At 42.2% G+C, this 24,583-nt stretch overlaps 1 protein-coding gene across 1 annotated transcript in view; it reads left to right on the top strand.

Moving 5' to 3' along the window:
* The first annotated feature begins 1,548 nt into the window (after window positions 1-1,548).
* The window catches only part of nsd1b (nuclear receptor binding SET domain protein 1b), a 39,661-nt gene continuing 16,626 nt past the window's right edge, over window positions 1,549-24,583 (top strand). The window contains exons 1-11 of the mRNA XM_079247531.1: window positions 1,549-1,672; window positions 2,623-3,512; window positions 5,039-5,183; window positions 12,633-12,805; window positions 12,912-15,903; window positions 17,778-17,890; window positions 18,037-18,292; window positions 19,621-19,721; window positions 22,506-22,548; window positions 22,983-23,233; window positions 23,307-23,444. Of these exons, the coding sequence (XP_079103657.1) occupies window positions 2,640-3,512; window positions 5,039-5,183; window positions 12,633-12,805; window positions 12,912-15,903; window positions 17,778-17,890; window positions 18,037-18,292; window positions 19,621-19,721; window positions 22,506-22,548; window positions 22,983-23,233; window positions 23,307-23,444 (5,085 nt within the window). The 5' untranslated portion in view covers window positions 1,549-1,672; window positions 2,623-2,639. The remainder of the gene's footprint in view (window positions 1,673-2,622; window positions 3,513-5,038; window positions 5,184-12,632; window positions 12,806-12,911; window positions 15,904-17,777; window positions 17,891-18,036; window positions 18,293-19,620; window positions 19,722-22,505; window positions 22,549-22,982; window positions 23,234-23,306; window positions 23,445-24,583) is intronic.

Here is a 24,583-nt window from a genome sequence, read left to right as displayed (position 1 = left end):
GACCCAATCGAGCTCTATGGCGCTTTTGAGTAGAATTCATGAATAAATCCCTCCAATGTTTCCCGCAGGAGAAGATGCTTCACTCTTTTGCGGCCATGTCGGTTCTCAACGCCTTTTCTCACATCGCCACCCGGTGACTGGATTGGCGTATGTGAGTGTGTGTATGGGGGGTATTTTTACACCTGAAACACCCCCCTCGCGCCCACCCGCTCCGTCTCAATGCCTTATCGTGTCGAAAACCCCAAGCTGGAGATTTTTTCGTCTCCCTGATAACAAAACAGACCAAAGCATATATCTTTCTCAGCTCAGTTTCACCGGCCGAGAACTGCAGTTTGTTTTCAGCTTTCCGTGTCAGAGAAGAAAAGCTGACCGTGTCTCCCTTCACGTGCACAAAAACTGGAACCAAACCAGTTCGGTCGACGGTTAAAGTGCCATTAAATGTTGTGGGTTTTGCTGTCAGGCTTGCGTTTTGTACACACACACAGAGAGAGAGACCAGGATAAGTGTGCCTCAGTCCCCCCCTGTCGTGGCACAACGCTCATAAGACAGTGACTTTGGGAGGCATAACATGTAAAGAAAATGTTCCTGTCGTGGCTAGACTCAAAGCAGCTTCCAGAAACTGCTCCAGAGCAGAATAGAGGTGCGCTTTGTGATTCTGTGTCTCCGTGGTTGGGTGAACTTTATATCGCACATATATTAACACTTTGTGGCCTGTTTTCTTTCTTCTTTTTTTTTTTTTCTTTTCTCCTCTCTAGGCTGGAGGACTCCATTTTGAAGAGACCGGGTGTGCAGCTAGAGCATACACAGCAACTCGCCTCATGAAAGGAAACCATCTGTTTTTTCCGGGTAGACTACTGCACCATTTCACTGCTTCTCAGGCGAGGTGGTGATAGAGGACATGTCTGAATAATCTCATTTATTTGATTCTCTCGTTTTATCTGAAGGCGCATGTGTGCGTCTGGGGTGTTGGTTGTGGTGAGGTAGAGGATGCCAGTTGTTGCCACAAGTTTTGCAGATGTCATGTCATTGGTGATGGCAACCTGGTTTAGGTTAATAATTGATGCTCGTAATTAAGGAAAGAGGTGGGGTGTTTTGTTTTGTTTAGAGGTGACAAGTGGTCTTCCGTTGTGTTTTTAGGCAACTGACAGCTTATATAGTTTTTCTTTTTCTTTTAGAGATTTACGGCCCCTTCTGCTCCTCGCAGAAAACCGGCTGGGGAGGGAGGCAGTGGTGACGACTGGCAGTGCGCACAGCAGAGAGACTGACTTTTAAGGGGCAGGCTGAGTCTGCAGGCAGGAAACAGTCAGCCGTGCTTGTATCCATCCAAAAAACACGGGGAATTAGAAACTTGTAGTTATCACAAGCAAAAAGGGGGAGTGTCGTTGGAGTAGAGGGACACGGCTGATTTTTTTTTTTTTTTTTAAATTTTATTCCAGGGCCGCTGGACCAGCCAGGCTTTTAGCGCATGTAGAGAGGGGGAGGGAGGAGGAGGAGGAGGAGGGAAGTGGTGAAGGGGGGGTTAGAGAGAGTGAGTACGTTTCACAGGATCCAGGCCTAGTAGTATTGCCGCTGGGACTCTATTCATCCGCTTTCAAAAAATTGGAATTTGGCACATTTAAAGGCCAAAATGCGCAGTTTAAGGGTCATTTTTGCGGTAGGCGACACAGGAATGGTAAGATTCCCGCGACATATCCCGCGTCATGTGCCGTTTTCTCCGTGATTTTTGTTGTTTGATGCACATAGCCTGGATCTGTCCGAGAGGGAAGCCTGTGGAAGTGTGTGTGTGTGTGTGTGACAGTGTGCGTGTCTGTCAGTGTCTGTACATGAACTTGTTGTGTGTCGTCGCCTTTGCACGCCATGTGTGTGGCGTTTGTATGTCTGCCTTGTGCAAATCATGGTAGCTATTGCATGCCACTCATAGATAACACACATACGCACACAGTGGCTCTTCATACACCTATGTACGCTCTCACGCACGCGCACGGCTGCGACACGCACGCGCACGAGAGGGTCCATTTTAATCCCAGTTCGCGCACTCCGTGCCGGTGTGTTTTTAGTGTGGGGGGGCGATTGCAACACGACGGCGTTGTAATTGTGCGGCTGGCTTTTTGGAGTGTTTACATAGCGTCCATGCGAGTGAGTTTACAGGCTGACCTTATCGTGTTTGTCTTTTTTCCCCATCATATCGCGTTAGCGTTTGAGAAAGGGTTTCCATCTGAGCTGCGGTGTTTTCGGCCAATGTATGATCGCCTTTAGACGATCCACGCGACGTCATTGAGCCTATTTATGATATATTTTTTTGGGTCAATTTTGACATCATATGAGGAAGGTTGTTCTGTCTGTAGGGATCTGATGTCTGATCAGATATTTTTCTGTCGTTTTGGAAAAGATCCTGTTAACGGCATCCTGATATTACCGTAGCACTGTTATGACATCTTACTGAATGAGTGATTTTTACTGGAATATTTGGCAAAATTGCAATTTTAGTTCTTACAGGAATCCTGACAGGCTCTGTTGCCAAATGTAGTATGAGAAGTGTCTCATAAACCTTCATGATATAGTTTTTTTTTTTTGTTTGTTTGTTTTTTTACTTGCACTGATTATTTTGTCTCTTCATTTCAGAGAGGAACCATGCCAGCATGAGTGGGCCTTACATGGGCCCTGCAAGGAAAACTCATCAGTCTAACTGCCCTTTGACCCCAGCCCGTGACCTATCCACCTACTCTGACATCTCCCGACGGCAAGACCACAAGATCAGCCAAAGCATGTCTGCCACTTCCTCTCTCAAACATGCATCTGTCTATGGGTTCACACAAAGGGACCACTCCTCTCCAACGTCCTCATCTTCCTCTTACAGTCCTCTCAGGAGGTTGCAGCATCTCACCACCATGGTGAGCCAACCTGACCTGGTGCTGCCAGTGAGGGAACCTGAAAAGAGCTGGGAATGGGGGGCACACAAGAAAGAGAGGAGGAAGGTGGAGAGGGACCCCTGGGCTGATTGTAAGGATTATTCTGGCTCCCAGATTACAAACAGAGAGGAGACTTTTGCTCCCACAACTTTTGGACAGAAGCACCAAGAAGTCCAAAGTGGAAGTAGAGACTCGCATCCTGTGAGTTGTAATGATTCTGCTGGTCCAAAGAAAAAGGTAGACGGTTGTTTCTCTGGACCACCCAGTCCAGCCTTCTCTCTGGATAGCAACAGCCCCTTTGCAAATGGCTTACTCCACTTCGAGTCTTCTCTGTTCGAGGATGAAGACAACGATGAAGAGCGAGGGACTGCGTCAATCATCAGAGGAACGCGGGTCAAACAGGAAAGCTTGGTCAATGTTATTGAGTCTTCTCCCAAAAAATCCACTTTCGATTCCAAGGATGCTCCACTGTCATCAGCCAAGGTGGTCACTCGCTCCCAGTCCTCAGGCCAGCGCAGGAGATACTGGGATGGCTCGGAAGATGAGTGGGAGAGTGATTCAGAGTTCTTCCTGTTTGAAGACAGTACTTTAAGGCATTCAATGGCAAGTTTTACCTCTTTACCCAAAGCAAATCTATTAGTTTGGTATTTTAAAAAGGTTTAAACACGTCCTGTTGCACCACTAAGTAGAGCTAAAAGATGTGGAACGAACAAATTGGCACTTTCTACATCAAATAAAAGGAGCTACATATGCTCATGGCAAAACTGATTTTGCTTGCTTATCTAGAGGATCTGCTCTTTCAGCTGCAGCAGAGGCTGTGACATGCTGGCTGTGGAGGCGGCTGCAGTGATTAGCTACTTAAAAAGCAATTTACACCAGAAATGGCACGCATCTTCTTCGTCATTATTCCATCCGTTTAACATAAGTCTGCACAGAAAAAGACGCTTTTTAAAAACTCACCTTTGTGTTTTGGTCGGTGATCAGTCAGTAAATGGTAATTATCATGGCATTATTTGCAAAACAGAGCTTCTAAAATGTATTCTGGCATAATTTTAATGTGATTTAGCTCAATAAATGTAAACAAATATCAGTTAAAGTAAGGATCTAAAGCTGTCTTTCTCAGCTAAATTACAGGTTCTAAAACATTTAAACACTTAACAAATTTCAATGGCATCTCGGATGTTGTGCTACATACAGTGCTACATAAGTGGACATCTACTACTTCTGTATTTCTAGAAAATCCATGACCTAATTATCTTTTGTCAAAGGAAACACACAAGTGAGAGCATCTAGTCATATGAGCTTAGCAGAGTTAAACAGGACTTTGTGGCTGTCTGGGTGACTTTTGAGAGTAGCTGATTCAGGTCTGTGGTAAGTTAGTGTGAGCACAGTAAACGTGGTACTTATTTTGACTTTATGAACAGGCATTGGTCAGAACATCAAAGTGAACTCATTTCAGTCCCAGGAAGTCCTGCGAGTGTGACAGTTAGCTTGTAAGAACAATACCAACACCCAAATAAGCAACCGTTATTAGTTTTATCTCGTACATGTGTGATGTTTCTGCTTTGAAAAGACAACTTTGGAGACTTAGCAGGTGGCCTTATGTAGATGTAGAACAGCAAGCAATTACTAGCATTTGGTAGGAATTTCCATGTGTTAGCTTACGACTCAGTAAGCTAGCACATGGAAAGCTAAGCTTACAGTAAAAATCATCTACATCAAAGAAACTACCAGTTAAGACTTTTTTCAGAATATTACCCCTTACTGTAAAGTGATTAGGTGTATTTCACAAAATCTAAATTAAGAATTCATTTAAAGTGCCTCATTGCTGGTGACATGTTAGCATTAGCTAGCAGCATCCCTCAGGTCAGTTAGTGATATATGCCAGTCATGAATAACCAAGGCCAGCTCATGTACCTACTCAACCACCCCACAAAAGATATGGTAGCTTCGAGTGCCACTTGGAATGTTTTTGTGCTGTGTTGTTTGCAAAAAATAGATGACAACCTAAAATTAGAAAAGCCACAAATCAGAAACTGAAACCTTTTAGCCTGTGTGAACTGAACAGAAAAGGTAGTCGGCCCTCTTTTCTTACTGTTTCTTTCTCTACACTCTTCATTGTCCTGCAGCAGCAAAACAGCCAGAGGAAAAAGTCTTCGCCACCTGTGAAGCTTGTTGAGGGTGAAATTGTTTGGGCAAAGTTCAACCGGAGACCGTGGTGGCCCTGTGAGGTCATTGTGGACCCTGTACAGGGAGTCTATCACAGAGTAAAAGGTGGGTGTTAAACATTGTTTACTAGTAATGACTGAGACCCAGACATTGTAAAAGGGACGAAACACCCGCTGGTCATTTTTATTAGGTCCTCTTTGCTAGTTAGACTTTTTTTTGCGCTTTAGAACTGCCTTAATTAGGCTTGTCACATACTCCACGAGAAGCAAGAACTGAGTTCTTGTTCTCGAGGCTGCAAAAACAAGAAAAAACGTCTTGTTCGTCAGGTCCTTACATACTCCACGAGAAGCACGTCTGCAGTGGGGAGGGATCACTGCGGGGGGCGATGTCTGCTTTCATGTGCAATGAACCCGGTTGTTACCTCCGCCAGGTTATGTTTTTCCCGGTTTCTTTGTGCTTGGGATAACTTAAAAGGTTACGGGCGGATTTCATAAAAATTTCAAGAGTTGTTGCAAATATAAAAATGAAGAACTAATTAAATTCTGGTGGTGATCCGGATCACCGTTTGGATCCAAGAATTTTTTAAAAGGATTCTTTAACATTGTGCTTGGTGGAGGTTTTCCACTTTCCGCTTGTAAAAATGTTGGTACTTTCTCACCACCTCAATCAGCTATTTTATCAAAAAAATCAGTTTTGCCGGCAACAGCAAAAACACAGAAACAGCAACTCACTTCATGCTTTCTCTGTGTTAACCACGCCCACCTCAAATGTCCGACCAATCACAGGATACTTCTCGCAGCCCCGCAAGAAAAAAGTTCTGCCAGCCGATGTGTCGAGAACTGTCTTCAAATACGTCCGCGAGAACAAAATAACGTCATTTTCTTCCGGAGCCTTGAGAACAAGAAAAAAGTTCTCGTTTCTCGTGGAGTATGTAACAAGCTTTATTCATTGCAAAGAACAGGGGTGTCCAGCTCTGGTCTTCAAGGGACACAATTCTTAAAAGTTTTCCATGTGTTCCTACTGCAACACATCTGACTCAAATTAATGAGTCACTGTGCAGAACTTCATAGGCTGTTAGATCCATTTAATGCAAGTCTGTTGGAGCAGGGATACATGGAAATCCTGCAGGACAGCAGCCCTCGAGGACCGACTTTGGACACCCCTGGCATGAAGTCATTAAGATGTTGGAAACATTCCTTCGAGATTTTTCTCCATAGAGGGGATTTCACATAATCTGCAGTGGATTATGGGGTATTACATGTTGGCATCTACGGTAACTTGTGACATTTTGTGTGTCCATGATCCTACTGCAATTGGTTCAAGTGTTTGTTTTGGTGACAATTTAGACCAAAGAATGATTTTGTGTTGCTGTATTTTTGGGTGCTCCAGCACTTTGGATAATAGAAAAGGGAAGAAGAGACCTGGTGTAATTTTTTTCCCCATTGCTTTCCTGTTTGGAGGAGGCGAGAAGGTCAGCAAATATCAGCAGCTAATGTAACTCTGAAATCTAAGACTTTCAAGTTTAGCTGAATATACTTGTGACAAAAACGTCTACACCTGTTTAATGTCTGAATAGTACTTCATGTAACTAATCTAAAGTTAAATACTGAAACCAACAAGGGAGTCACTTTTATAAGCAGGACATTTTAAATATGATTTTTGACAGTTTTGTTGTATGTGTTTACATTTAAAACTAGCGAAAATTATCCACTACACTTCATCTTTGCATAGCTGCTGCTGTTACTGCAAGTGGTGGTAAAATTGATCCCCCTTGGCAGTTAAGATCAAAGCATCGGATTAGAAACAACAACGTCCGCTACACCCGATGTGGGCTAGCTACAGCTAGCTCCTCCAAGTTTATTTTGACATACCTGAGTGAAAGTCACCGTGTTGTTGTTATTTCCGCGTTGAAGGACCTGCGCCATCTGTTTGTAAATGGGACATAAGCTTCCAAGGATTTATAGTTTCTAAACTGACCTGCTGGGCCGGTACTCACATTCACATGGCAAACCAGTGGTATTTTATCCATGTTTTTCCTCCATGTCTTGGTTTCAATTAAATAAGAGCCCACGTTACTTATCATGCCATTTTCTGGAGATTGTGTTCTCTGACCTTGTTTGTTGGCGTGTCCCTGTAAATCCTCTTTCCTTTAAGGCAGGGGTGTCAAACTCCAGTCCTCTAGGGCCGATATCCAGCAGGTGTTTGTAGTTTCCCTCAACCAACACCTGGTTCAAATCAAATGGATCTAGCAGCCTCTCGTTAACTATTAATTTTGATCAGGTGTGTTGGAGCATGGAAACAACAAAAACCTGCAGGATACCGGCCCTCAAGAACTGGAGTTTGACACCTGTGCTTTAAGGCATTTCAGCATGTTTTCTGTAGCAGCACTATATGTCCTAACTCACTATGAATGAATGGAATAAACTGGTGTTTAAATTGCAACAGATGCCAACATGGCCACTTGCCCCATAAGGTTTTGGGGGCTCCCATTCTCTTTTGACTTGATAGCATCACACAGTAGCAGCAGGTTTGTCCGCTGCACATCCATGAAGATTTCCTGTTCTACCATGTCCCAAAGCTGCTCTGTTGGACTGAGATCTGATGGTTGTGGAGGCTGTTGGAGTACAGTGAACTCATTTACATGTTGTACATGGTGCATTATCCTGCTGAAAGTAGCCACTCAGGTAGGCTGTGGTGTTAAAAATGTGTAATGTAGGTACTAAGGGACACAAAGTGTGCCAAGAAAATATCTCCTACTATATTACACTACTGGCAGCCTGAACTGTAAATACCAGGCAGGATGGATCCATGCCTTTATGTTGTTTCCACTAAATTCTGACCCTAGAAGCTGAAACTGACTAACTGTCTGTGTGGATTGTAGCGTCAATTTCCTTTCTGTTATTATCTGACAGGAGTGACGTAAACCCCACGTAAATAGGGAATAAGCTTTTATCAGTACAAGACAAATAAATGAGTATTTTCCTCAGTCCACACCAGAGATATAGACACAGATTTTTCCTCTGTTGACATCAGAAAGCCAAGGCTACTTATGGAAGAGAGCTGTAGGTCTCTGACATCCCCCACTGAGGTGATTTGACAATTCGAAAGCCTTCAAGGTTTCGATCACCTGGTCATTACAACGGAATAGGTGTATAGTTGTAGAAATGTGAAGGTAGGCACAGCATGGAGATTGTCATCGTTCATTGTTTGAAATCCCAAAGAAGGATCTTTAAATTCCCCTTGAAGACAGCCAAGACTAGATCTGTCTCCCTTTTTCACGGCACCGCAATTATTTTTTGCTGGTAAGGTGGACTGGTTTAGCCAAGAGAATTGCGATTATAGAAGTTTTAGATGGCTTCTTCAAGAAACTTCTTTAAATCTGCTTCTATGTAAGCAATTCTGCCTAAAGTTTAAAACACCTCTTCTGGTAGCAGCAGAAGGGACAGGAACTCCTCATGGATGTGCAGCTGACAAACCTGCTGCTATAGGTAAAAGGGAGTTTTTTCCTTCCCACTGTCGCCAGTGTGCTTGCTCAGGATGTTAATTTGAATTGAGTTCAATTGGTCTCCAATGGTAATTACGAGCTAAGTGTCTATTGAATGGTTGGACATAATGAAGTGGCTGATGAGTGTAGATTATTTTAGTCTTAAGATGCTTGACAACCTCTTCTGGATGATAAGAACCAGCTAATGAACAAGATGATGTCAAGGCTTTTTTTAAAAAAAAACCAACTCATTCAAATATATGTTTCACTGTTGGCAGCAATGTTTTATTCTTGCGGTTTTTACCTTTTTCAGTCTTACACATAGTAAGATACAGTGTAAATGTAACAACTTGGTTTGTCACATTACCATTAGCATGAGAATTTTTATCAAGCATACTCACACTGTGTTTTACCAAAATAAACATGACACATTTAATCACAAACCAGCATTGTCGTTTTCATATAGAGCTTGTTAGTTCAACACAGGACCTCACATAAATGCTTGGTGTTCAGCTGGTGAGTTGTTTGTCTCAGTTCTGATTGTGACCCAGATCACCCTAAGGTCTAGGATATTTTATTTCTCAACTTTGTATTCATAACTGGCTCTTTTGTGAGTGCAATTATTCACAGACTTGTACACTACGCCTGTTACTGGATGATTTCTAGGCGTACATTGGAGAACTCAAGTAGATTTGCCAGTTTTTATTTTTTCTGAAAGAAAACAATGAGTAATGATAAGTAAATAATAAATAAAATGATCTAGAGTGGGGGATATGATGCAGCAAAGGGAGCTGGGCTGGGACTCCAAACCAGAGTGTCAAAAAAGAACCTGCAGCCTCTGTAAATGGAGCGACCGCTTAACGGATTGCGCTAAAAACCTCCCCAAGTTGCTACAGTTTCTGGGTGTGAAAAACAAGATAAATATGGTTTACAAGTGAGATGGTTAGCATTCCAGTTATATTAATTGTTATATTAAAGTTTTATTTTTAATTTTAATTTTAATTTAATCTTACTCTTATTTCTATGCTATGTAAATATACTTGCTGCCATTTGTGTGTGTTTATGAGACCTATAGTAATACTGTATTTATATCTTTAATGTATATGCTGCTCCTACAATTCAATTTCCCTACAGGGATAAATAAAGTAAATCTTCATCTTAATTTAGTTATATTTGAGATTGTGGTAAAAAAAAAAAAAAACTACAGCAGTGGTATCATAGACAAGCAAGTCTTGTTCTACATCATTTTTACCAAGTCAAGCCTTTGACGTTACACCTGGTCAGAGAAGGACTGAGATCAGAGGAAAGCTTGTTTTCATCCTGCTCCTGTCACATGGAACAGACTGTAAAATAGGGGTGCAACAGTACAGGTAGCCCACAGTATGGTCCATACTCAAATTTTGGACCACAGTTTTGGTTTGATTTTGATACTATTTTGGACATTTTTTTAAATCCCAAAATTCTATTCTTATTTTGGTGGTAAAATCAAAATTGCACAGTAAGAACATACATACTCACTCACTCACTCACTCACTTACTTACTTACTTACTTAGTCCATCCATCCATCCATCCATCCATCCCCAGGGGGGAAATTTAGGTTGATCCAACAGTTCTTTGAAAACAAAGATAAATGGATTAAATTAAAGATTAACATTACACAGTCTAATTGCGGCTGGAATGAAGGACCTTCTGAACTTCTCAGTCTCATCCTCTGCTCCACCACAGCTCTGACAGGGTTCAGACCTCTGCTGAGGACAGAACTAGCCTTCCTGACCAATTTGTCCAGACGTTTGCAGTCCTTGTTTGTAATGCTGCTCCCCCCAGCAGAAACCAGGGTAAAACATCACGCTTGTGATGACTGTGTGATAGATCACTGCAGACATCAAAGTACCTGAGCCACCTGATGTAGAAAAGGCGACTCTGTCCCTTCCTGTACGCCACGTCTGAATTGGCTGACCATTCCAACCTCTGGTCCAGAACCACCCCCAAGTACCTGTAGGTCTTCACATTCTCTATTTTCTCTTCATCAGTACAGACTGGCTTTCTGTGTGATTTAGATCTCCTGAAATCCACCACAAGCTCCTTGATCTTGGAAATGTTCAGGAGAAGACGGTTCTTGTTAGTCAAGTCTGTGAAGGCCTCTACCAGGTTCCTGTCCACCTCTCACACATGCTACAACAGCTGTATCATCTGAATACTTCTGTATGTGGCAGGACTCTGAGTTGTATCTACAGTCTGAAGTGTAGAGCATGAAAAGAAAGGGAGCTAAAACAGTCCCCTATGGAGCCCCAGTGCTGCACTCCAGGGTTCCAGAAACACTTCTCCCCATGCTGACATGTTGTGGTCTTGATGTTCATAATATTACATATAGTCCATATAGTCCAACATATAGTCCATAATCCAGGATGTCAGGGAGGGGGCCACCCCCATATCTACAAGTTTATCTTTCAGTATGGGAGGCCTGATGGAGTTAAAAGCATTGGAGAAGTTGAAGAACATGATCCTGACATAAGAACCAGGCACTTCCAGGCTGGCATATGCCCGGTGCAGCATGTAAAGAACTGCATCTTCAACTCCTAAGAGTTTCTGGTAGGCAAACTGGGGAGGGTCGAGATCCTCAGCAACCTGAGTTCTCATGCGACCAACAAGGAGCCGCTCAAAGGTCTTCATTATGTGAGACGTCAAAGCTACCAAATTTATAAGACGATATTGACAAAGCTGTCAATTAAATCACACTTCCATTTTCATCAAAAGTTGATTCCATGAACAATATAACACTGAATATGATCAAACTTTCTTATTCTTTGAGCACTCGTATATAGTCATAAAATATGTATAAAATCTTTTTTTTCTTATCTTATCTGAAGAGGTCTGTCTGGTAGCTCTGCTCAATAACATTCTCTGTTTCGTTTTTGTTACTGTATCTGTTTGGTTGCTCAACTGTATCGTGTTCAGAAAGCGTTAAATCTGGTTGTTTCCCCTGGTACAAATTTCATGTTTCCTTTAGTGTTCAGGACACATTTCAAAACATATTTGCAAACATTGCTAACATAAATTTCTATTAATTTTTTCACCACCTTATTGTTGGTCTGGAAAGCAAATTTGAAATTATCTCACACTAAGGATTTGAATGAAGCTGTTGCATCGTCAAACTTCTGACTCTCATCTCCACTGCAGTTATTTTCACGTGTCTGTATGTGTGGCGCTGCTGTGTGAGGACCAACGCTCTCCTGAGGGCTTTTAGATGCGGGAGGGGCATGCACAGCAAAGCTGCTCATTGAAAATATATAAAAGAGACATCCTTTCACGTCAGTCTCCAAAAGTCTCCCTGACATCCCAAAAAGTCACTAGATTTTGTGCAGGTAAATTTTTGGAAAAGAAGTGTAACTGGAGGGATCTGAAAAGTCCCTTAATGTGGCGACAAAAGGCCAGATCTAGTAAGATCCCAGTTATTAAGTACTAATTTGCGTGCACAATCAAGGATTTTGCACATGGGGTGGAACTGGAATTAGGCAGCAGGTGAAAAAAACTTTGAAACTCCCTATTGAATCAGGATTTTGCTCTTTGTATGGTTTACAGCATGGCGACTTTGGAAAGAAATTATGACCTACAGCAAAGAAATCTGCCTGCCACACAAAAACGCTGTATGGGAGCAAATTTATTAAAAAAAAAAGTTAAAGCTGTTGGTAAAACAGTGCAATTAGTGGCTGAAGTGACAAAAAGACAGTAATTGGACACTTGCAGGGTCGTGCTTCATCTGTTCAAAAATGAACCTACAAACCTACACTGGCATTGTATAGTAGTACCTACAGCTTTTACCAAACCTTGTTATGTTTGGTACTGATTAAAAAGAATTGTGATTGTTTTCTTTTTCACAAATTATTTTTAAAGGTTTTTTACTTTTTAAATTATTTATTCACAGATTATTAATATTCTAGGAAGTAAACTGTTTTACATAAAATTATGGCACCCACTTGGACATTAGAGTGTAGATTATGAAAGGTATTCCTCTTTCTTGTGCTTGATTCTGCTTTGAGAGTCTTTATGAAATTCTGACTTATGATTTCAGATCCCAGTGACCGCCCCTGTCGGCTCTACCATGTCAGAACTTTTGGGGAGCCTGAAGAGATGGTGTGGGTGGAGGATAAATCAACCCATACTTTCCATGGAGGCTTTGAATTTGAGCAGCTCCTCCTACTGTGGCGGAAGGGCAAGCAAAGGGAGCAGAATAACAAATACACTGTAATTATTTTCTACTTGCACGTCTTTATAAAATGTTGGTCTTTCACATCGCTGTTGTGTGGATGATTATCACATCCAAAAACAATTTGTTTCTGTTGTGCTGCAGATTCCGAAGCGTTTCCAAGACTCTTGGAAAGCCAGTGTGGCAGAAGCCGAGTCCATTTTGCCTGGGAGACCCAAAATGGATCCCTCCTCGTCTTCATCCGTGATTGACAACTTGACCAGTAGATCCCTACTGGAAAGGGAGAACAAGTCTCCTCGAGTCTTTCCCTCTTCCACTTCACCCGACTCCACCCTTTCTGAGACGTTGCACATAACCAATGGATCCACTTCATCCCCAGTTACAACTCCCACGCAGCCAAGCACTTTAAGGAAATCTTCCAGCAAGAAGAAACAGAGTAGATCTATAAAGGACACGGGTAGTAAACACTTAAAAAAGACTCAGCACTGTAGCCCTGACCAGTCAGATAGAGACAATGAAGATTGCCCGTACTCTGACCTTGACTCAGTCCCTAAAATTTTGTGTCCTAAAGCACTTGAACGCCAGACTAAGCTTGTTTCATCCCAGCCGTCTGTCACAGTTGTCAAAGAGCTAAAGAAACAACCAGAGATTCAGAGCGGTCTTTGGTTTAGTAAATCAGGGAAAGACAGGCGACCTAAAACAACCAACCCAATGCCGGACCACTCTCTCTTTAGTAAGGGTCCCTGCAAGAAAAAGAACTCAACCACTGTCAGTAAAAAAACATTGGCCCCTCCTGCCTCCACTTACAGTGGGGGATCCACAAACCAGGCAGCGTTATCAGACAAGCAGAATGCAGCTGAAACCAATCCGTTACCTGAACAATCAGGACCTTTAAAGTCCAAAAACACAGAGACCATTATTAAGCCTTTTCATACAACTAGCATATCTACTGACCAGCCTGGATCATTAGATAAACAGAAGACCCTGGTATTAGTTGAGAGTTTATGTTCAAAGGGTCGACAGGCACTCAGTAATTCAGCTGCCACTGTTAGTGATACTTGTTCTGGACAATTAAGTAGTTCACTTATTAAAAGGGACTTAAAGCCCCCAAAGAAAGATGATATTAATTGCAAATCCACCTTTTCAAAGACTATAAAAAGTGTCAGCTGTACCGAGAATCCGGTCATGATAGCCTCCAAACAGGTTAATATAACTGACAAGACATCTGACAAGGAGAAAAAAAGCAATGCGACTTCAACACCCTGTTTAAAAGCTGAAACCACGGATGCATTATCAAGACTGGAAGCGCACACAAGCCTGGTCTCTAAGTGTAGGTTACCGTTTGTGAAATTAATCCGCAGGGAGATAAAGGATAAAAAGTTTCTAAACTCCAGTGTAATTGTTTGTCACACTGACCAAATTGTATGTGCAACAAAAGAGAAAACACCAGAGACTGATGCTGCAGAAAAATCTCATCAGTCAGATCGGATAGATGGGAAGCTGAATGCTTCCGCCGATCAAGCAGCAATTTTAAAATCCATAAAAGTCTCTGTCAAAAAGTTGAAAGCTGGTTGTGGTATGGTTTGTCTCTCATCAGAGTCATCTGACATTAATAAAACTGTGGTTTGCTGTGGGTCTCCTGAGAAGTCTGATACACTAGAAGCAGAGCAGATTCCCCCTCCAAATTTAAGTCCAAATAACGTAACTCACCCATTGTCCAAACAAGCAGACCAGTTAGAGGGGAACAAGACCCCTGTTTCTGACGTGACAAACAAGTCCTCTAACGAGTCAGACAGTTCAGAGCAAAAGAAGTTCCCAGTCACAGTTTCTGCTGCATCTGCTCTGCCTTCTCACAACCATGGAGAATCGGGATGTAAAAAATCTGATGTCCCTAAAAGCACGTCCACTGGGAAGTCTAAAAAAACCATTCAGAAATCGAAACAGGTTCCAGAGACAAATAAAGTTCTACACGAGCAGCCTGCCCATCTTCCAGCCAGCAATCGGTTGATGACCAGAGCGCTGAAGGCCATGCATGAGGCCGACCAAAAGAATCAAGAAAAAGGCCAAAAGGAAACTAAACTGAAAGGGCTCCTGAACCCTCTCAGAAATCCGGAGGATCCTGTCAGGAATCCAAAGGGAAAATTGGACAATTGCAATAAAATAAAATCTCTTAAATCTGAAAATGACAGTGGCAAGAGTGATCAGGACACGTTTTCTAGTTGCAGCTCCCCTTCTTTGATATTATCTGATTCATCTGACTTTGAAGCTGATGTCAAAAGCGAATACGAAGACCTTTCCATATCCTCAACTCCACCAATGGATTTCATACCTCTCACTTCTAAAGTAAAGGCAAAGCACGAAGTTCACTCCTCAGATAAATACTCCTCATCATCACCTCTGTCACCGTTTTCCTTCATGGATGCCTTTAAAAATGTGGAAGAGTTTTCCTTCCAGTCCTTGACAAATGAGAGCGATGGAAAGCCCATCTCTTTCAAGGCAGACACAAACTACAAGTTCAGCACTTTTCTTATGATGTTGAAGGACTTGCATGATACTAGAGAGCGAGAGGGGGCACCACTAGAGCTGGAGATTGGACCACCAAGTGCACATGTTAAGGAGGAGCCCTTAATGTTGCCAAAGGAAGCTCATCTTGCAGGTCAAGAGCAAAAAAGTGAGTACAGTCTCAGCAATTCAAGTTCAACTCCAGACAAAACTACAGTCACAGAGAATGAAGCCAGCACAAGTCAGACACACAAGAGGCCCTATAACAGAAAGGGAAGCGCAGCTGGATTGAAAAAGAAAGTCAACTGCAGAGTGCCTTGTCGTCCTGCCAGATCTGGACCTGGTTTTCCAGGACTACAGTCCTCATCAAAAACAGACTGCTCATCAAGAGTGTTGGACATACAGAGCAGCAGCTGGGAGAGTCAGGCTGGAGTGGGTGAAGGAGTGGTTGTTGGGGAGTTAGACAAAGTGAGGTGTAGTAGAGTAAAGGAGAATATACAGATCATGGTGCCTTTGGAGCAGAGGGAGTGTGACACTACGCCCTGTCTAGAACAGGCAAACGGCCTCGTTGCAGACTGCACTAAGAAGAAGACAAGCTTGTTGCACAACGCTGCAGCAGAAAAAGCTTTGGCAGGTAAGAAGAGAGTCTGTGACAAGTATTGATACACAGTCCAGCTCACAAATATGCACAATGGCTGATCTGTGTGGTATGGTGGTAAGACCTGAAGTGTTAACACAGTAGATTCACTACAATACTTTGGCATTTTCTCAGTGACCTGTCCCCTAAAAACTGCTAATTCTGAATTTACCTTGCACCCCAACAGGAATAAAGGGTGAATCATGTAGCTACATATTCTTTTGGTTTAATGATACAAATTGTGTTAACTGTGGCTGCATATTATGAGAAACTCAATGCAATATCAACGTTATGTTATCTGCATCATAAAAACACTTACAGCGTTGCAACGGCTTTTTAACTTTCACCAGAACAAAAGGTGTACTAATGAGATCTGTATTTCAGTTAGATCAAATTAATACTTCTGTGCATGTTCAACAACACACGTTGCATGCATGGGTGCAGATGTGAAATTAAGCTGTTATTAACCTTTTAAGCACCAAAGTCACAATTTTGCAACAAAAGACCAGGGTGTCAAGAGAGTTAAACCTGCAACCTCTTTTCATCACTAGATGACAGACATAGGAATTATTGCCCACACACACACACACATGCTGTCGTGTTGTGTAAGTTCATGCTCAAGTTGAAGTTGAGTTAATTTCAGTTGTTGTAAGTTAGAGCTGAGAATGAAAGACTGGGTTTGAGAAACCTGTAATTAACCACCTAACCAGTTGCTGAGAAGTCACACATCTGAAGGTGGCAGCCATTGTGACCTGGGACATTTGGGGCTCTTGGATGGGTCTTACCCATAGACTGTATATAGAGATGGGCGGAGCCTCCGTGACGTCACCCATAGGTTTCTGAAGAGCTGAATTGAAGCTCAGTGGGCGGTTCCTACCATCACCATCTTGGCAGAGGTATGCGCGTCGTCTCACCCGGAAACTACAAATATGGGCAAAGAGGTGGAGCTGAGGGGGGTTGTGAGCATCATGGTGGATGATTGACATCGAGCGAACTCCGAGCTTTCTGTAGCTAAGAGCTAACCAAGCTAACCCGGAGATAACAGGAGCTAACCAGCTAATGGAGGTAAGCTGGCTAAAACTAAGTCACATTGCTGACTGGCTAAAAACCGTGGTTGTTCTATGTTCTTCTTACTTGAAGCAGGAGATCGGGTACCTGTCAATCAAAAGGACACACCCCTAAATATGCCGAACTTCAACTACTTTTAAATGAGTGAGTTAGAAAAAAATTCACCACATCCACAGTTGTCATGAAGGTAAACCTGACCTATAAACCAAAAATGGATTTTTGAACCAGGCTGTAAACATGTTTATTTCTGCTGTGAAGTTTTATGCACTTTCGCATAGGCTTCACTTTTCACTGCTGGAGGCTCTGTCCATCTTTTTTATACAGTCTATGGTCTTACCCTTTCCTGGAGGCTTTTTTTTTTTTTTTTTTTTTTTTAATAGCAAGGACTTGCATTTATCTTCTCAAACTGGATAGATGCTTCAACCCCACATCTCTTCAAATTAAAACTCCATGAGGCTGATGTCTAAACTTAGTTTTTAACTGTAGGCAGACATAACTTGCATAGAAATGTCAGTTCCATAGCTTTGCAGATGGAATTGTCTCCATAAAGTTCGTAATATTCCCGTATGTAATCACTTGCAGCATGTAATCAGTATGCAGCTTCTTACCTTTCTCCTCAACATGCGACTACAGAGCGCAACTGCAGAGCAGCATTGCCAGTTTATGCTAGAGTGCACAGTGCATGGTGGGCAACATAGTGTGAAGACAGTGTAGCGCAGGTGAGAATGCAGGCAGCAACTGTTACAGGACCTATTTAGTTTAGAACCATGAGTACATTTTCACTCATCATATTTGTTTCTCAGCACATAAACGAATAAGAAAACCCAGCAAGAGGCTGATTGAATGGACCGAAGAGTACGACCAGATTTTCTCCACGAGGAAGAAAACCAAAAAGCCTCTCCAGTTGATTGGAAAGGTAAAAATAATCCAAAGTAAGCTCTGTTGCAACTTGTGACTTTATCGTTCGTGCATGTTGACAAATGTGCAGAACCGGCTGTCATTAAACCGCCAATTGTAAATCCATCCAGCCGTAGATGATATTCACACCGTTTGTTTTCTCAGGCCACACAACCCATTACCTCCACGTTTGAACTTCCGGCGTCAGACAAGAGCCCACTTAGCCAGACACCCCCCAGCTTACTTCCCGAAATACAGACCCCACCCCCTGAGGATGTTGCTGCATCGATGCCATCGGAACTACAACTTCCCAGCTCTGAAAACACATCTTCTGAAGACGCACCAGTGCTTTCTATAGACACATTAACCCCGCCTCCTGACGTGGACCCCCTGCTGTCAGAGAACCTCATCAAAGACAATGGTAAGGCAGTGTTAGGAAAAGGTGTCGTTGTCACACTGTCCCTTAATCACCCAGCAATCTTCAGTGAAGTGCTGTTTACAAATAAAAACGTTGCAACTCTGTGGCTGGTTCCCAAACACAAACTCCATCCATTGCTAGTCCTCGTTTCAAAAAGAAATTTGAAAAATGTTGCTCTCCCTCACAGCCGAAGACGCATTTCTTGTGCGGATGGTTAGCTCGGAAAACATCCACACAAGTTTTACCGTCTTCCGTCTTACACTGAGCGGAGATGGTGGGTGTGGCTTTCTTCTCATTAACCTGGAGAAGATGACCAATCACTGACTCACCCATCAAAGCAGCGATTCATGATAGATATATGCAAGCGTGGCTGTCTAAGTAACTTTAGATATTAATTTTACAGTTTGGGGCTGCACATTGGCATGGTGGTTAGCACTGTGGCCTCACATCACAAAGGTTGCTGGTTCAATCCTTGGTTGGGGCAAGGTTTGCTCAGTGGCCTTTCTGTGTGGAGTTTGCATGTTTTCCCCCATGTATGTGTGGGTTCTCTCCGGGTGCTCTGGCTTCCTCCCACCGTCCAAAGACATGCATGTTAGGTTAACTGGGTACTCTAAATTGCCCCTAGGAGTGAGTGTGAGTGGTTGTTTGTCTCTGTGTGGACATGCAATGGTCCAGGGTGTGCCCTGCCTTTTGCCCAAAGACTGCTGGGATAGGCTCCAGCTTCCCCGCGACCCTGAATTGGAATAAGCGGTTCGGAAAATGAATGAATGAATTTTACACTTTATTATTTCTCATGGAAATGTTGTATTGCTTTTACTTACAAGGAGTCAGACCCTCCTGGTCTAGTAATGAGCTAAAGAACAGGATGGGATGGAGAAGCAAAAGAGTACGAAATGAGAGCCAGACAGTTGAATTAGAAAGATTTAACTGATAACTCTGCATGGAAACACAAGGTCATTTTTGTTTTGGCCTTGATGCAGTACTCTGTCCTCATCTGTGCCTTGTGCTGCTACTACATTGATTTCATCTGTCTGGTGTCCCCACACAAGATTTTGTAACGTACATCTGTGTCTGTTTTCGACCGTTTTGCGGTCTGGTTGTTTTGAAACTGCATTCTTTCAGATGTTGCTGAGGTTACTTCATATTAATTGGCCCTCTGCTGGGTGATGTCCTGTAATCGCTGGGTGATATGTTAAGAACACTACTCTTTAATATGTGGATGGATTTTGATGATTTCCCGCATTCTGCTGTGAATTTTTTTAATGCTTTGTTGAAAATGTGATGGAAGCATTTCGTGTTTCACAACAACGTGGCCATTGTGTGATTGACAGGAGCTGCTACTGTGTTGGAGAAGAAGCGAAAGAGGAAACCCACTCAGAAAATCCTGGAATACTGTTTGGAGGCTGAAGCATCGACAGGGCCCAAAAAGAAGGTACAGCAATGTCTTTGTGATGAACTGGTACCACATTGTACCAGTGGCAGCTGGTGCAGTTTTCCCCAGAGAGTGCTATTATGGACATGTATGAAAAAGCAAGCATAATGTATTAAAGTATAACAACAATGTATTTATTTACCTAAATGAACGTAACAGCTTGTGAGCTCAACAGGCGGATCGGTGCGGCGTCTGCAGTAATGCGGGCTCTGTTCCGATTGGTCATGGTGAAGAAGGAGCTGGGCCAGAAGGCAAAGCTACCGATGTACCAGTTCCTACCCTCACCTATGGTCATGAGCTGTGGGTCATGACTGAGAGAACTAGATATCGTATACAAGCAGCTGAAATGGATTTGCTTCAAAGGGTGACCGGGCTCTCCCTTAGAGATAGGATGAGAAGCTCTTTCATCCGGGAGGGGCCCAGAGTAGAGCCGCTGCTCCTCCGCATCGAGAGGAACCAGTTAAGGTGGCTCAGGCATCTGGACAGGATGCCTCCTGGACCTCCCTGGTGAGGTGTTCTTGGCACGTAACTGTGGGAGGAGACCCTGGTGAAGACCCAGGACACGCTAGAGGGATTACGGTATACCTCTCGGCTGGCCTGGGAACGCCTCGTGATCCCCCCGCAGAGTTGCCAAATGTGGCTGGGGAGAGGGAAGTCTGGGCTTCCCTGCTTTGACTGCTGCTCCCGCGACACGACCCCAGATAAGCGGTAGAAAATGGATGGATGAAGATAACGGGAACTTTGACATGTTTTACTTTTTGTACGTAAATTTTGCCTTTCTATCTTTCAGAGAAGCAAAATTTTCAATGACTCTGGTTAAAATCAGGAATGTTTTTGATAAGTTTCTTCTCCAAAGAGTTCAAAGCCAGTGCATTCAGACGATTCTGTCATTGTGTTCCTAACGAAAATCTTTATTCTCCTCAGAGTTAAGAAGCACCTCTCAGATTTAGCATCTGTCACCGGAGTTGTGATGATGATCTTAAGCAGAGCTACAGCTCTGAGAAGATGTTGTGAAGATTGTTGTCGTGAGAAACTGGTCTAGAGTCACAGCACCAGTGCGACTCTTAAACTCACTATTGCTTTAGCTGAAGGCCAGTTCAGTTTTCAGCTTGTTCTGGTTCAGCTGGGGGTAAACCTCCATGGTGGTGTGCAGAGCTGCTTTAGGAATCTGTCTGCATGTAGAAGTGTAGCACTGAGGAGATACCTGGTGAAGGAGAACCTGTCTTCTGCATGGCTCAAGATGGTGTCACAAAGCTAAAACATAAATTCAACCATTTATATCAATATGGAGATGGATACAAGTTAGCTTTACTATATATATTTATGATATAGTAATAATATATGAAAACTAATTATTTTATCAGTTATTTGTTCATTTAATTTAATGACAACACAAATTATGACAGCGCTTCTATAAAAGTACATTATATTATACATAGCCAATAAGAAGGTGTGTTGCCTACTTTTCTGAATAATAAATACATCACCAAGATTAAAAACATTAGAAAAGACCAACAACACTTCTACCTCACCTCTGTAGCTGCACTCTGAAGATGATCTATGTCCAGTGTGCGCTACATGCAGTTAGCCAAGCCTTCTTGTCGAACCAGAACCTGGAAAATGTCCGTATTGTCTCCCCCTGTGTTTGGACTGCTGATTGATTGCAATGTCTGGCTGATCGGGTCCAAGCTTCTCCTGAAACATTCTCCCCTCAAATGGCATTGTTTTTACTGAATTATTAATGTGAATGCCCATGGTAAGGTGAATTGCCTCTCATTCATAAGGTTGTGAGTTCAAATCCAGATGCTGGAATTTCATTAATCATATCAGATGGTTGTAATTCTTGTCCTTATGCTGATCTATGTCTAATAGATCTTGTGTGCTACTTTACACATTTCAATCTTAAGCTCTTTTGCAGATTACACATTGCACGAACTGTAAAAAAAACAAACATCTTTTTCAGATGTTCATGGGTTCGAATCCTGATGCATTACTGTGATAAATTAAGTTGCATAGTTGTGCTGCTTCTCCAAATGGTTATGCTATTGCATATCAATCATTCAGCGTAGAAGGGCATTCACATTTGCTCTTCTTCAAGAAGAGCACTTTTCTGATTTAAATTGTTTCTCCATTTTGCTTCTTCGTTCTTCCTCTGTCCATCTCCAACTTGTGCTCAAACTCACTCTGCCGCACCGTGGTGGGTGATGGTGTTTAAATCCAATGACATTCTTGAGCTTTGGGCGCCCCAACCATCCCCGATCTTTTGTATTGTAGAAAAGCAACTGCGCGTGTGCAACTTACAGGAAACGCGTCACCAATTTGGAACTTTAGACAATAGATTAACATAAGAAGTTTACTAACTATATAATTTTATTTTGTTAATCTTTAAAAATATATAAATATATTTAATTATTTTATTTAATTATTTTCTCTTGACGAACATAAATATCTCATTAATCCCTTTTCATTTATTTTTCCACATAAACATTTGTTCCTCTTTCTTCAAACTTGTATCCCAGTGTCTCAGGAATGAAAGCAGGGTTCATCCTCATGCGTGTAGTGTTTATTTAAGAGCAACTGTGCACGCAGGTAGTCTGGAGCTATTTTTAGAGGAGACATTTCAGCTTGAGAAGACTTCTGAGTACATTTTAAGGTAGTATTGTAAGTTTAAGGATATAAAAGCAAAACAAGAAGTCAGTTTCACCCAGTTTCAGGAGGTCAACAGGAAAAGCTCCCCTCAGTTAAAGATTAATAGTTTCTGATGATGTTTTTTCTCTGTTGCAGATTAAAGGAATGAAGAGTAATTCAAGCACTGCTCCTCAATTTGGTCAGTCTAGTTTTCCTCTAGTAGTGTGCACTACACCATAATATGACTAACATGACTTTATCACAGCAATTTTTATTTATTTATTTGTTTATTCTTTTATTTATGCCTTATCTTCTGCATGTGATACGACAGAAAGCTCCCATGAATGATGTTTTCTGTTTAAATGTTTATTTAGGATCAGATTTTTAGAGTCAGTATTTTTATTTTTATTTTTTAAAAGGGACAAATTGAAAAAGAAAAAGTCATGTTTTGGGTATTCTTATTCAGGAAAGCTAGCTGTAAAATTATACAGGAAACAGGCAAGTAAGGTTATGAAAGCAAACAGACTTACTCTTTGAAAGAAATCAATGTTGACTTTAAAAGACTGGTGTTTTTATCTCTTAATCTGATGTTGTCGGTGATGGCTGATTCTTATATTACTGTTTCACACCCAGACTCTGCACCACTCACTTTTAAACTGAAGAGTAAAACAGTTACAGCATCCTCCTCTTCACCAACCTCTGAGATTACATGCATACCAAACCCATCCATTCGGACCAATCCCAGCAGTCCTGGGCTGGCCACTCCAGCTCCAGAGGCGCTCCAACCCGAACTCGGGCAGATCAAGACAACAGCAGACGCAGACACACCTCAGCCTGATGAGCTGAGGACTCAGGTGGACATAAAGGAGGCTCCAGAGTCAGAGGTCAGACACTTTTTCTTTTATCTTTTCAAAATTTATCAATAAAGTCTTGATTTTTTTAAACTTGTGTCCTAAGGGTGACCAGTCCAGCCTGGACCACAGCTTCTCCTCCATGAAAGAAGACTTGTTGTCGTGCGATGACACAATTTTACCCGTGAGGAAGATCATAGGGGACCGAGGAGGGCCAGCCTCCATGAAGGAGAACATATGTCAGGTGAGTTTCCTCCACCTTACAAATGGAAAATTACCCTTACAGATGTGTTAACTGGTTATTTTTCTTGTGGGGCACTGGTGACAGTGTGGGCTTGTTTTTCCCAGTCAGTCTGTAAGGAAACTCCTGCAGCAGTCTCTTGTATTTCATGGATTCTACAAACAATGTTGTATGACATAGTTTTATTCAGTCCATACCATAACAATTCATATTAGCGTTCAAAGCACACATTCCTTAATGAAACATAGCTGTAAATGCAGCTGAAAACATCATGTTTCTACATGTTGAAACTTATGTAGCAATAGGTGTCATGCTAGTGAGGTATTTAAATGCACTGCAGTAGCACTGAACGTCAGTGTGAGAAAAATATGTTGACTTCACCTGAGGCATGTTGTCACACTGCTGTTAAGCCTTTGTCACAGCAACATTTCATTTAGTAAAAAAAAGAAAAAAATAGTAGCAAGCATAGACCGTATATGAAAAATGAACGGAGCTTCCAGTGGTTAAAAGTGAAGTCGATGTGGAAGTGCATAAAACTATGCCGGTGAAGATTGGATGTCGTGTAAAATGTAAATTAAAACAAATAAAATAATGTTTTAAATTATTTTTAACCTAGGTTCAATTAATTTAATGCCTGCAAAACTTTATAAAAGAGTTGAGACGGGCAACAAGACTGGGAAAGTTAAAAAAAACACCTGTATGGAATCTTCCACATGAAGAACAGGCCGGACCTGAGCTCATTTCAGATGGTTTGATGCAAAGTGGAAAAGTGGAAATCATGGACATGATGTCGCCTGGGCCAAAAACAGAACTATCTGGATTGTTATCAGCTCAAAGTTGAAAAGCCAGCAGAGTCATTATGATATGGGGGTGTTTTAGTTCTCCTGGCATGGGTAAATTGCACCTCTGTGGAGGCATCTTCACAGCTAAAAGGTACATCTAGGTTTTGCAGCAACATATGCTGCATCCAGTCTTGTAATGGATATTCCAGCTTATTTCAACAAGACAATGTCGAGCTGCATCGTGCATGTGCTGCAACAGCGTGGTGCACGTACCAGACTGGCCTGCATGTAGTCCAGACCTGTCACCCATTGAAAATGTGTGACACATTATGAGGCACAAAATACTGCAATAGAGACCCT

The sequence above is a fragment of the Telmatherina bonti genome (genome assembly GCF_933228915.1).
Source record: "Telmatherina bonti genome assembly, chromosome: 10".
Classification (NCBI taxonomy): domain Eukaryota; kingdom Metazoa; phylum Chordata; class Actinopteri; order Atheriniformes; family Telmatherinidae; genus Telmatherina; species Telmatherina bonti.
Note: the sequence above shows the minus strand (reverse complement) of the source record. Positions and strands in the feature narration are given on the sequence as shown.